Source organism: Parasteatoda tepidariorum, chromosome 5, assembly GCF_982258835.1.
Source record: "Parasteatoda tepidariorum strain Cologne lab strain chromosome 5, Ptep-v5.0, whole genome shotgun sequence".
Taxonomy (NCBI): domain Eukaryota; kingdom Metazoa; phylum Arthropoda; class Arachnida; order Araneae; family Theridiidae; genus Parasteatoda; species Parasteatoda tepidariorum.
The window spans coordinates 59401766-59416379 of NC_141759.1; the positions used below are offsets into that span (position 1 = coordinate 59401766).

General features: G+C 28.7%; 1 protein-coding gene across 1 annotated transcript in view; it reads left to right on the plus strand.

Annotated features, from left to right (window-relative positions):
* The window catches only part of Myo10A (unconventional myosin 10A), a 261697-nt gene that overhangs the window by 88115 nt on the left and 158968 nt on the right, over window positions 1-14614 (plus strand). Inside the window, exons 7-12 of the mRNA XM_087164029.1 lie at window positions 5883-5957; window positions 6823-7023; window positions 8763-8826; window positions 9777-9890; window positions 10156-10317; window positions 11891-12007. Of these exons, the coding sequence (XP_087020155.1) occupies window positions 5883-5957; window positions 6823-7023; window positions 8763-8826; window positions 9777-9890; window positions 10156-10317; window positions 11891-12007 (733 nt within the window). The remainder of the gene's footprint in view (window positions 1-5882; window positions 5958-6822; window positions 7024-8762; window positions 8827-9776; window positions 9891-10155; window positions 10318-11890; window positions 12008-14614) is intronic.

Consider the following 14614-nt stretch of genomic DNA (forward strand, 5'->3'; position numbering starts at 1 on the left):
AATAAAATATAATAATTGAATTTTGATTGTCTATAGTTGAATTTTCCTTCTAAATAGGATTTTTTAAATATCAAATGTGAAAACAAACAAAATAATATATTTTTTAAACAAATATTTGGATTAATGACCGACTTATCTTGTGTTCTACCATATTCTAATGAAATTAAATATTAACCACATGAATTACAAATGAAATATTGACTCTTTTTCTCATTGTAAATTTCGGGAAATTCTATAAAATTTTTGTTAAGCAATTTATTACAAATTAAAATTTTATTTACATTATTTCTAAAAATCATACAACATTATTAAATGTGCAATAAATTCATTTTTTATGGTTAAATAATTGAAAAATAATGAAAGAAAAAATTTAACAATTTCTCTTTCAAATTTTATGTTTCAAAAAGTTTTGAAATTGTTATTTTGATATTTATTTCAAATAAATTAGTTTTATTAATGTTTATACATCTAGGTTGTAAAAAAGTTAATTGCATAGTACTACATATTAAACAAAGTAAAATGATGTTAGATAATTATAAAATGCAATGCTTGAAAAGTATAATTTGTCAAAAGAAATAACAAAGTAATATCCGGAAAGTATAATTTGTTAAAAATTAATGCCTGAATAAGGAAATAGCAGAAAAGTACAATGTGTTACAATTCATGCCTAAGGAAAGTAATATCAGAAATGCATATTTTGTCAAAAGTATTTACAGTATGAAGTAATATATGAAAAGTGCAATTTGTCAAAAATGATATCTGATTACAAAAGCTAGTCCAATTTTTCTGAAATAAAGTTCAGGCATGCTGTTAGGTACTTTTTTTAAACTGGTACTAAACCAATGTTGTTGTTCTTAAGAGAGTAATTAAATTCACAATCTATCAAAAGACATATAATTGTTTTTAGAATCCTCAGTATGTTTTGAATTCTAGGGTTTGTCCTGAAAGTAATGACAGTGATTGATTAAGATAGACTTATTGAACCTTTTTTTTTCTAAACATACTTAAGGGTATACAAAAATAGGCTGTTGTGAATCGATACAGTGTTTTCAATGGTTTGGCCATTAAAATTTTTTTTGTCCACCATAGTTTTTTTAATGTCCACCACAGTTTTTTTAATGTCCACCACCGTCATGATCTTCATCACTCTCGTTAAAGTTGCTTTAATCCAGCAGATGAAGGGAAATACTACTCAACAAAGTTTAAAAAAAATAGTGAACAATTTGCAATGGTGTTCTTATCTGAAGTCAGAATTTTCATTATTTATTATTAAATAGTGTTCGTCTTCAAATATTGCTGTATTAAATGGGGTTGACAATTTTTTCACCACATTTACGTTAATCTTAGTCAAATGGTCTACTAATGGTGATTTTTTGAAATTTAGCTATACAAGTTTATCATGTTTTGTTATAAATTAAACCTGTATGATTTACTTTCCTCAATCGTTATCATATTTTGACATTATAACCTTCGATTTTGATAATTAAAATAGAACATTTCTAGCATTTTCATTAGCATCAATAGGGAAAAAGAAACTGAATTTTTTAAAATGTTACTTCAGATTTGCAATAGGCATTCAATATTGCAAAAAAACCAACCTATCCAGTAAAACCCGGCGAGTTTTACTGGGTAAAACCCACTCAGAAAAACCCAGTAAAACCCATCCTAAAGTGGGTTTTACTGGGGTTTTCGAAAATTGATTTCTTTTTTATCCTCAGTTATATTAAAGAGCTATTCTATTGAAATATATATGCAGTCTAGCCTAAAAAAATGAGCCTATAGTGAAAAAACTGTGTTTGGAGACTGGACAATCACCTTGCTGGCTAGATATGACTATGGCCATTGATTAGTGAGTGCCTTTGATTCGCTTTCGACGCAAAAAAATTATTTCTTCAAATATTTTTTAAGATTAAAAAATAAGTAAAAGTAATCTTGTGTTAAAATAAGTTTCAAATGTGCGATGTATGTGAGTACATATATCATTTTGCATCGTGATGTTAGAAGAAACGTTTTTTAGATTTTTTGCACCAATTTATTTGTATCAATCACACTTTAATTACCTGTATGTTAAGTCAATTCATAAAATTAAACTTAATTATTGATATTAAAATAAGCTTTTTTAAAATAAGGTACTTATCCCTGCCCTCTCTTTTGAAAAAAACCCACAATGAAACATGAAAAACCCAGAAAAGCCCAATGAAACCCAGAAAAATCTACCCGGGTTGGGTTCTTCAAGAAAATTCAGGGTTTTTTGCAACCCTGGTAGTTGCTTTCTTCAGTCGATAGCGAAGAATATCAAGATTATTCAGTTTATTGCGTTGTTAAGCAAACTAATTAAATTAAAGAGAAGATGCAGAATAAAAATGCCGGATCTAATCGTACCTTACTTTATGCATTATAGGTATTTTGTTTTTTTCCACCGACTCTTTTGGCAATTGATTGAAATGTTTTGAAATATTACTTATCATTAATGTACAAAGAATTGCACCAAGAATTTCAGAAGCAATATTTTATCAGCAATAGAGTTAGAGGTTTTCGAATATAATTGCCGGATTTTGTAGAAACGCTTCTCATGTTGCGTCTGTTTTACTCAACTTGGCATTGTTGCCGATCACAAAATTTCTGAAGTTCTAATTGCCGGATTTTGTAGAAACGTTTCTCATATTACGTCTATTTTATTCAACTGCGCATTGTTGCCGATTGCTATGCACAAAATTTCTGAACTTCTAATTGCCGGATTTTGTAGAAAAGTTTTTCATGTTGCGTCTATTTTACTCAACTGCTCATTGTTGCCGACTGCTTTACACAAAATTTATGAAATTCAAATTGTCGGATTTTGTAGAAACGTTTTTTATGTTGCGTCTATTTTACTCAACTGCGCATTGTTGCTGATTGCTTTACACAAAATTTCTGAAGTCATACGCTGACATTGTTTCCAGAAATAATGCTACTAGAAACACAGCTTTCATTTTCTTTGAGTAAACGTAAAATTAGGATTTAATATTTTTATATCCTGTTTAATTTTTTGTTACCAAATATCCCCTTAATTACTTTTAAATTCTGTTCATTGTCTAAATCGCTCAGAGAATACAAATGTTTCGTCAAGTTTCACTGATTCATTCGAAGCGTGACTTCAACGTACAGTTTACTTAAATATGAAATGACAGAACACGATATGATAATGCCGAATATATAAGAACACAAAACCCTTCATGCGTGGGAAAAAATGAAAATGGCTGACATAAAGTTATGCGACAAATGCAAAAAACTTCCACGCGCTTTTTGTTCTCTTCGAAAATCGCTTTTATTGGCTTGTATTTTTCCTTCTGTTGTTTTGGGAGAGAGTTCTTCACGCCTTATTCTGGTCAGTTAATCAAAGAGGTCAGTAAGAAATGCGAGTACTTTCTTTGTCCCATGCCGCATTGACACAAACGATACCGTATGCTAAATCATCCGGTGATTTTACTGAAGGTAAAGATGATACTGTATGTGAACGTATAGGTGCTTTTATGAATTTTGGAACTATCTTGTGAACTTTATATGGATTACGTGGTTTTAGATATCTTAATCTGAAGTGTCTTTTTCTTTAACTAACCAGGTATTGTTTGAGTTCAATAATTCTTTCGTTACCAGTAATTGCTCATGATTGTGAACAATTTAGAATGCATGCTATGTTAATTACAGGATTCTTTTTCATACTTAAAATTATATAATTGTTTTGGTACTTTATTGGCCTGTGGTATCGTTAGGCTAATTCTTCAGTAATATTCAATATAGAGATGTTTTGTAAACGTTTTGATGCTTTTGTGAATTAATGAACTTATTTATAAATTCTATTACTTTATATGGATATTATTACAGATTTTAGGAATGTTTATAATACTTGTAAATATTCATTTATTTTATATTTAATAATAAACCGAATGTATAGAGCTTACAGTTGATAACACTAGAAAATGTGCCATATAATGTCAATGTATTAGGGGGAAATACTTCGAAATTTACTTAATTTTCTAAGGAAAAATAGCAGGCAATTTATGTTAGTTTTCGAAATTAAATCCAAGATAAAAAGAAAAGGAATCCTGTGATTAACAGTGAAAATTGCATGAACATCTTTTCATACACTTATTATGCTAATTACATTATATGAATTTCCTGATATAACTTAATTTACCTTATAATAATTTAATGTACATAGTATGGTCAATTCTCCGATCTACTATTTAATGAACAGATGAATTTTGAAAACGTTTGTCTCTGTGAATTACAGAACTTATTCATGAATTCTATTAGTTTATTTGAATTTCGATGCAGATCGCTTTTTTTGTGAATTATAGAACTTGATCATAAACTCTATAAGTTTATTTGAATTTCGATGCAGATTTTTGGGGATATTATTCTTATGCGTTTGAGTAATTATTTCTTTTAAATTTTCCTTATAGCCAAAAGTATTAAGTCCCGGCTCATAATGTAGCCTTTTTTCATTTTCAAATCTTTGCCCGAAAGTAGCTTTTCAATGTTATTATAAAGATTGTTTGAGTTTTTACTAATTTATTAAATTCAGCTAATAATTTGGTAAAGAACGCTTTTTTTAATATCTTGCATAATTTTTAGATTTTAAAGCTCTCCGGTATTATATTGCCTCGCAATAATTTTATAAATTTTTAAACCTTTTGAAAAATTCGAAAATATGACCTCAAAACATTTTTGTCTTAATTAAATCTGAATTAAAATAAAAATTTTAATTCAGGGTTTTTCGACTATTTCCTATGGTATTAAGTATTGATCCACAAAATATTATTAATAAATTTTGATTTCGATATTTATGGCTTGAGGTAGTTCTCTTTCATCTATGCAATTTAACTTTTACATTACAACTATCTTTTAGCAGTTTACTGTCTTTGGAATGCATTTGGTTATTGCTGTTAGTAATTAGTATCTGTAAGTGTTACTACCATCATTGGCGATTACTTTGAAAAGTAGTTACCACAATAAGAAAGTTTATTCGAGTTATTTTTTTAAAAGAAAAATGCTGTAAGGAGTTTTTAAATTTTGTTTCTGATTATTGCGTTTATCGTCGCATTAATAATAAAAATAGATAATACTACGTGTTTTTATTAAGAAATTTAAATAATCTTTAAAAAATTGTTGCATATTTTGTTAAGCACAATTTTAATTACCTTTTTTTAAAATAATTCTATTGACAAAAATAGTTAAAATGCGATTCAATTATACAATGCGATAAAAAAAATGATGTAAGGAATTTTTAATTTTATTGCTTAATTTTGTATCTGATTATAGCGTTTATCGTTGCGCTATTAACAAAAATAGATATCACTATGTGTTTTAATTAAGAAAGTTAAATAAACCGTAAAAATTTGTTGCATATCTTGTTAAGCATAATTTTAATTACCTTTTTTTTAAAATTATAATTCTGCTGACAAAAATAGTAAAAATGCGATTCAATTATACAATGTGATTCAATAAAGCAATTTAAGTATGTTATGCGAAAAGTTTGTGGTCGTATATATTTTTATTCGTGGTAAAAAATTTGAGTTAATATACTGAGTTAATATTGAGTTATTTTGAGTTAATATACTGAGTTAATACAGCGTCGTATATTTTTTTATTCGTGGTAAAAAATTTGAGTTAATATACTTATACAATATACTTTGAGTTAATATACTTACTTTGAGTTAATATACTGAGTTAATATTGAGTTATTTTGAGTTAATATACTGAATTAATATTGAGTACAGCGTCGTATATTTGTTAATTCGTGGTAAATATTTGAGTTAATATACTTATACAATATACTTTGAGTTAATATACTGAGTTAATATTGAGTTGATATACTTATAAAACTGACTTTCTTTTCTTAGGCATTTATTTGCAATTGGGAGCTCAGCATATGGCAAAATGAGCAAAGATAACGAAAATCAAGTTGTTGTTATCAGGTAAGGAATATCAGTTTTTAATTTTTAAATGTTTCACTAGCTTTCATCACCCGATTTTTTTTTAAAAATCTTTCAAACAATTCTAAAATCATAAATGTTACATAAAATAACAGAATAGAGTAAACATATTTCCTGCAACCCTGATTCTTTTTTAAATAATTTATATATTTATTTTGGTTGATTGTAGTCATTAAGAAAACTAATTATGGCTGTCATTATTATTAATAAGAAATCATAATTATAACATAAAGCAATAATAATAATATTAATTATTACCCTTTTTTCCGAATAATTTTTTTACTCTTAGTTCTTACATAAGTGTTAAAAAAGAAATTTGGTATCAGTTTTATCTTTCAATATTTAAGGTGTTTTTAATTAAAAATGTTCCTTTGTGACAAATTTCAGTGATAATTTAGCTTATTTTGTTACATTTAATCTTAGCCTTACTCCCATATCATTCACTCTCTATATAGTTTTATTTTGAAATTATAAAGGAAAACAAAAACATATTATTCATGTTATTTCCGCTTCTGATATTCATTAATTATAAGGAAATTGGTTGACAATCGACATTAAGATTAAGATATAGCGCACTTCAGACATTCTTTATTTTCAAATTGTCAATTTAATTCTTTGAAATAAACCATAAACTAAATAAATTTTTCTAAACTATGCAGAAACAACTCGCGTATCATTTCTGCCACAATTTGCTTTTAAAAATAGATCTACTGTTCTAAGAAATACTTAGTATCTTTCAGGCATTCTTTAATACGTGACTGCTTTTTAATTGCATTGACAACTTTTCTTAATTGTTCGCGATCAAATGGGGCCAATTTGTGATCGTTTTTTTCCTTCTACCATCTAGCGGCGAAAGCGGGGCGGGGAAGACAGAAAGTACGAAGCTGATAATGCAGTATCTTGCAGCCGTGAACAAGTCGCCAAGTAACTTAATTACAGAACAAATTTTGGAAGCCAATCCATTGTTGGAGTCATTTGGAAATGCCAAAACAGTCAGAAACGATAATTCCAGTAGATTTGGAAAATATATGGAAGTGCATTTTAAAGAGTAAGTATTTTAAATAATAAATTCAATAAAATTAATAATAAATTAATTAATAGAATTATTAAATAATTTCATTAATTATAATTAATAAAATTAATAATTCTTTTAATAAAGGTAAAAAGATTAATAATAAAGGCATCTATTTGCATAATTTTTTCAAACTTTCGGAATGTTTTTAAAATTTAAAATATTTTTGAGAGATACTTTCTTTTGACAAATGTAGTTATGTGTATGAGTAATGCACCACGATGGTTACGTGGTTAAAAGCAATGAGCTGTCACTATAAGGAACTGGGGTTCGATCCTCAACGGTGGCTTGAAGTTCTCCCATCTTCAGATAGATCGGTATCAGTTTCTTCGGAAAGTAAAAACTGTTTTTGCTCACTTCTGATCATGTTACAATCACGCCGTTGATCACGGATTTTTGGAGCCTTAACCTCTGACCCCCATGGCCGTAAATGCTTTACTTTTTTAGATATGTGTAAAATTTTGAACTATATTAACTAATGTTTAAACCAAATACTATTTTTCATATTTTTACTGCTTAGGATATATGGATGGCTTCGGAGATAATTGAAAATTGCTCACTAAGTTAATTATTTGTTTTTAAATATTTTTTTTTTATCTTATCTGAATATTATTAGTCTTTTGGCATATGAACCATAACTTCTTTTTTTTCATCAATTTTTTCATTATTTTTTGATTTAAAACTTTAATAAGCTTATAGGAAGTTTTTGTTAACTTAATTTATTGGAGAACACCTCCAAAAATTTAAATCCCATCATTTTGAGAGTCTTGTATTTTTAAAGCGTTCCAATTAAACGTTCTCAAAAGGATAAGTATTTAAAGACTTTTCTATGACCCTTAATGACGTATACATTAGTTCTTGATGCAGTGTTTTAAGATTATCATTTGTTAGTTTAATATCTGTTAGTTTCCTTCAAGGCTAAAATTATTAATAACGTTTTAAACTTTCCTCAAACTTTTGAAGTTTCGAAATCTTGCTGAAGATATTATTATAAATAAATATTATAAATAAATATTATAAATAAATATTATAAATAAATATTATAAATAAATATTATAAATAAATATTATAACTTCAATTATTGTTGACATTGTACCGACCAATTCTCATCACACTTGATTGCAAAATCATTTCAATGCAAACTAATTGTGTCCATAACTTTATCGTTTAGTACTAGTGTTTCCGTATTACAGGAATCAATATGTTGCCCACACGTAATCGCGAAAGCAATTCGAAAGCCACATTTTTCAAATTGTTCAGTAGAGCAATATGACGAAAAACGAATAAGCATATGGTAAAAAGTACGTTATCCTGAACTTTCATGTAGGTTGCAAGATACATCTGCGAACAGTGTTGTATCTAGAGGAAATTACGGATATTTCTAATTACCTACCTTGAAACAATGCTAAGGAACAGTTTGATGTAAACCTGTTACTTTTCGAAAAAGTACGGCTTATTACTATATATTTTCAAGTGTTTATATTATTTCCAATCAATTACCAAATCTTTTTTCATTTTGATTCATTTTATTTCTTGTGTTATTCGATAACGTTATACATAACCGTTAGGCAAACATAAATAGTCCAAATAAAAACTTATTTTCCTGTATCTTCATTTTAATTAACTTTGTGTTAAACTATATATTTTTTAATTTTTGAGAAATTTTTAGATTAAGAATAAAAGCATATTTTAAAATTTTATGATCTTAATTTCAGTGGTGTAATAACGGGAGCAAGGAGTACAGAGTACCTACTAGAAAAGTCTCGAATAGTTACTCAGGTAACATTTTATGATATTTTAGTTTTATTTTACTGTTAAAATGAGTTTTAATATCACAGGAATGCCGAAAAATGACAAAAACTAGTTTTCTGAACGATAAAGCTAGACTACAATTAATTGAAATTCATTTCTTTTTTATATCTTTAGATTTTTCAGGATAATTTTACTAGTTTGAAATTTTGCATCTGATTGATGTAGTTTTTACCAAATATTTGACATATTTTCTTTATCTAGATTGACTGTATTTAGGTTAATGATATTTTTTGATAGCATTTTAAAATTGGTTTTTACTTTTTCGATTTTCAAACGTAACTTTTCTCATTTCGTTCTTTTAAAATTTGCAGTTGCTTAAATTAGTTCAATGTTTTTTTTTTTTTTTTTTTTGCTCACTTTTTGGAGGAAGAGAAGAATTTCTTGATCAAGTATCTCAAAGTTTCAAATCGAACATTATGCAGTTTTTTTAATATGATTAATTATTTAAGTAGCCATACTTTAGTATCTTGTTATGTACAATTATTTAATATGATAAATTATTTTTGTGTCTTGTTTTGTATAACTTTAATGAAATTTTTATATAATCAAAAAACTAAAACTGAAGGTTTAACAAAATTATTTAAATTGTCCTACTTAAATTTAGACCGCCAATGCATGCTTTCTTTCAGATATATTAAATAAAAAATATAAAAAAGTTGATTTTTTAATTTTTGCTGACATTTGTGCTGAAAATTCGTAATCTTTTCCCCACCAGATTCAGCAATAAGCATAATATACTGAATTATCACATTAATTTATTTATTAAAATTTTAGTATTTGATATGATATAGTCAAATCTTCGAAAAAGTCTTAAGGCTTACCAAATGTCTTAAATAAATGTATAGTTATTTTATATATACTACTCAAAATATTTACTTATATTTTTTTCTGATTGCTTTTATTTCTTGTTATTTTAGGCTTCTGATGAAAGAAATTATCACGTTTTTTACGAAATGCTTAGTGGGTTATCGGATTCAGAGAAAGAAAAATATGGTTTGCAAAGTGCCGATAACTACTTCTATCTCAATCAGGTAAATTTTTTCAAAAAAAATATCTACATTCGTTGGCATAATGCCAGTTAGTTCATAAGATTCTAATTATTCTAACTCCACTTTATACTTTCATAATTGTGGTATCATTAGTAAATTGCTCATATGAAAGTGATTTATTTTAAATTAAAAATTTTGTGTATGAAACTTTTTTACAAGTTGTAAGCTTCGTATCAAAGAGACTTATATGATATATAATTATTGTTTAGAAAAATGCTATTTTAAAATGTTTTTCTTTTGTTTATAGGGTGGATGTTTTAAGATCAAGCCAAAAGATGATGCCGAAGACTTCCGCGCTCTATTAGCAGCTATGCAGGTCTTAAGCTTCACATCCGAAGAACAAGATACCATATTCCGCATACTTGCATCTGTACTTCATTTAGGAAACATTTATTTCCACAGAAAACAAGTATGACTAATTTTCGATATTTTTATGTAACGTATTAATACTTAAAATTTTAATATTAACTAACAGATATAAAAACAATCACTGGTATGTTACCAAGGGTTTTACTTTATGCGTAAATCCGATTTAGATTTAGAAGTTTTGTAAAAAGCAAGTAGCGACAGCGAAGACAGAAATCTAGGGATTTCTGTCTTCCATGGTGGCAACTACTTTACATCAAAGTAGTGTTGTGAAACACCATGTTTAACTGTTTGATCTAGTGTTCCACTGCATAAATGTTCTTTGACTCTACTTGGTGTAAAATAGGCGCCACCATTTTTGTTATTTAATAACAACAAAATTTGTAACTACAGTAAGATAAGATACACGTAAGAGTCGATAAAATTATTTTTATTATACAATTTCAAGTAAAAATCATTAATTTGGAATGCACAGATCATTATACTTAAAATAAAAATAGCTGGTAATTTAAATATCCACGCAGCACAAAATTAATAGAATGCAAAAGACTAATTTCAACTAAACTAAACAAAGCAAAACGTAAGCGGATTGAAATTACACATTGCCGACCAGACTGTGCAGTGGCTGACTTCCCACCAGGAAGGTCCTGGGTTCGAATCCCGGACAGGGTATGGATGTTTTTTCATTCTCTTTACTATCTGTCCTTACCAGTAAAGAGAATGGGAGCGTAACGTATGGAAGCAACGTTAGTCCACCTAGTATGGTGCCTCTGAAAGAGTGACCAACAAATCTGCCTTACTTATACCTGAAAGACGAATGTCAATCGGGTGGGCATTGGAAGAAAAAAAAAAGAAATTAGGCATTATAAAACCAGTTAATGCAATTCTCAGTGATTTAAAAATTAAAATATAATCATCTTTACTACGCAACTAAAAATATACCTACACATTTAACGGTGAATTTTTGTTGATGAATATCAGCGATGGAAATGACTAACTTTCTCTGGCTCATTGCAGATTGTAAACAAACTACTAGCGATATTCTATAGTTTGTCTAAGGTAAGAACTCCTCCCGTCACAAAGTCGGAGGCTGCCTGGTGCTATGGAAACAAGAATGGCGCATTTTAGGGAGGGTGGCTTTACTTTAGGACTAACACAATAGACCGAAAAAAGAGATTCCCTATCTCTCGCCGACCCGAGCCGAAACCAATCCAAAACAGTAACCCCGCACCCCTACTTGAAATAGTCATACCTCATTACTATAGTCACCGCCACAGGTCTAGACGGAGATCTGGAGGTGTACTTATTTTAGACAAACTATACTTAGTATTTCTTGATATTCAAACGGCACCAACAATGATTTTTCTTTCGGAAAGCAAAGCGTGAACGTTTAGTGTTAGATTATTTAATTTAAATGTCTAAACTTAAATTGCACCCTTTAAGTAGAATCTGAATGCTCGATTTGGTGTTAGCAAAGTATTATTCTATCACATATTTTTTTAGTTTGTTTAATATCATATTCGGAGAGATATTGCACCACAATTTTTACAATGCATAAAAGTATTTATATTGGGTTATATATATGTTTTAAGTTAGTGTATTGTGTTGTTTTTTAGTTGAAACATGGTCAAGAAGGAGTTGAGATAGGCAGTGATGCAGAAATTAGATGGGCATCCCACTTACTTCAGCTATCTTTAGATGGAATTTTGCGAGCGATGACAACAAAAACAACGGTACACTCTATTTTTCTATCATACAAATAAATTTACTTTAAATGGATGTACAGTATGTAAGAAGAATATTGTATCTATCAATTTAAAATATTTATCGGAATAAATTACGCATAAATTAAAAATGCTATCATAACTACTGATTTTGCAATTTGAAAATGCAGAATGTTGATATAAGGCAAATAAGTTAAGCTTGACTATAAGACCATGAAAAACAGTCTGCTGTAAAATGTACCCAGACTTGAAAAAAAAAAAAATGCCAATGTTGTCCGTTTTTTTTCCTACTTTCTTATTTATAGTCGGCATTTTTTTCGGGTCAATTTAAAGCCAGATTTATTGATGATTCATTCGGAAGCTCGAGTAATTTTCGTTCATCAATCATTGCACAGCTTTCCAAAATTTCAAATGCTTTATCTACAGTACAATATATATTAGTCATTTTAAAGCTTAAACATCCTTTCGAGTAGTCGTCTTTTTTTCTTCTATAAAGCTTGTCGATATTTATATATGAACTCGGAACTAGAGTAGAAAACGCGAAAATATTAAATAGTCGACCTGATAAAATATAACAATTAACAATGCCTAACAAAAAATATATTATGCAAGATCTTCACATATTTAGCTCCTAAATTCTTCAGCAGTGTTCTCACAAATTTTCAAAACGCTCCAAACAAAGACTTATTTAAACAGAAATTAAAGGAATTTTTAATTACTATTAATGAAATTGAGAACTTTTTACTTTATTTTTTCACCTTGTATGTTTTACAAAATATATAGAGACAGTAAATTTTTACTTATTAAACGACATCTTGTTTATGTGCATTTTACTTTTGTATATACAGTTTTCTGTGTGTTTTTTTATTTTATTTTTCTTGCGTGGATTTATTATTAATAGTTTTTATGGTTACCATTACGAGCTATGTGATCCCGTGTAAAGAAACAATCAGACATGAAATATTACCTGTCTGATTGCTTCTTTCCCTTTTGAATAATAATAATAATAAGAATACTGAATTAGTAGATCAGGCACAATCCACAATTGCCGAATTCTGGATCGTGTTAAACCATAATACCGTTAGAAATCGTTACAATGTACCAACCATGTTATTGTACTTCTGAACTGTAATACATTTTATAATGTTTCAACTTTATTCGAAGCGTGGTTAAACAAATATTTTATTAAGGTTGCAGAATATTTACTCCGCTTTATGGTTAAAGGTAGTGATTTTATGGTTCAACGTTAATTTTTCGGGAATGTAAATACTTCAACATGTTTTTTTGTTTTTTATTATTCACGTTCAAAGTCAGTTTTGTGACTCTTACATTTAAAATGTTAAATTTCTGAGTTAAAAATCATATTAAAACAGAAGTAGAGTATCAAAAAGTTTTGATAAATTTTATTATTATTATTCACGTTCAAAGTCAGTTTTGTGACGCTTACATTTAAAATGTTAAATTTCTGACTTAAAGATCATATTGAAACAGAAGTAGAGTATCAAAAGGTTTTGATAATCGTTTCTGCATTGATAAAATAAGTGTGGTCAAAATATCTTAATACGGTAAGATTTAGCGTGTTTTTGGCTCTATGGGAACACCAAAAAGCTCAGTAGTTTTTACCAAAGCGCTTTGGTAATGACTTTCGTAAAATTGGCAATAAAATAGGCTTTTATAATATGCGGTAAAATATGGTGCGGCAAAATATGCTAATTTTATCAAGATATCTTAGAACACTCATTTATTCGGTTATATTTACTTTTCGGTTTTGTACTTTTTTACTAAATGTGTTAAAAATGTCTTGGAGCCGCGATGGCTCAGGGGATAGAGCGTTCGCCTTGGGTGAACCGGGGTTCGATCCCGGCAATAGCAGGTCGATACGAATTCCGCATCCACCTTGCACCGACCACAGTGCTGACGTGAAATATCCTCAGTGGTAGACGGATATGGGGTTAGAGTCCCCTTGCCGTCTGGCTAACCGTAGGTGGTTCTCGTGGTCTTCCTCTCCTAGTAACGCAAATGCGGGTTAGCTCCATCAAAAAGTCCTACACGAAGGCAAATTTCTCCCAATACTCGATCCAGGCGATCCCTTGTCTTCTGGATTGGGTTCAAAATTACAAGGCTATGAAGTTGAACATTAATAGTCATAAACCCATGAAATTTAGTAGGCTGTTCATCGACGGTTATAAAATAAAAAATAAATGTGTGGTACTGCTAACTATAATTCTTAAAACCAGAATTTCCGGTAAACCGTTATCATATGAACGGAAAATAACTGAATAAATGGTTCAAGTAACGTATATTTTGGTTTTATTAACCAGAATTATGTTTTTTTAAAACAGAAATGTCATTACCACACAGTTCGCTAATTTTACTAGAATTGTTTCATCATGTGTAGTTTCTCAAACTGCCTTAAAACTTGATAACCTGGGTCGTGTAAGAGCAATTAACTATGCTTCTTTCAATCAAATGCAATAGTTGCACATTATCAGAAAATAATTTTGCCCACTATGTACATCAGACGTAACATTATTTCTTGAACTTTAATAAAAATATTGCTTTGATCATTTTTAGGAATTATTCGTAGAATTTTAGTTAATTTCATTAATCTAATTT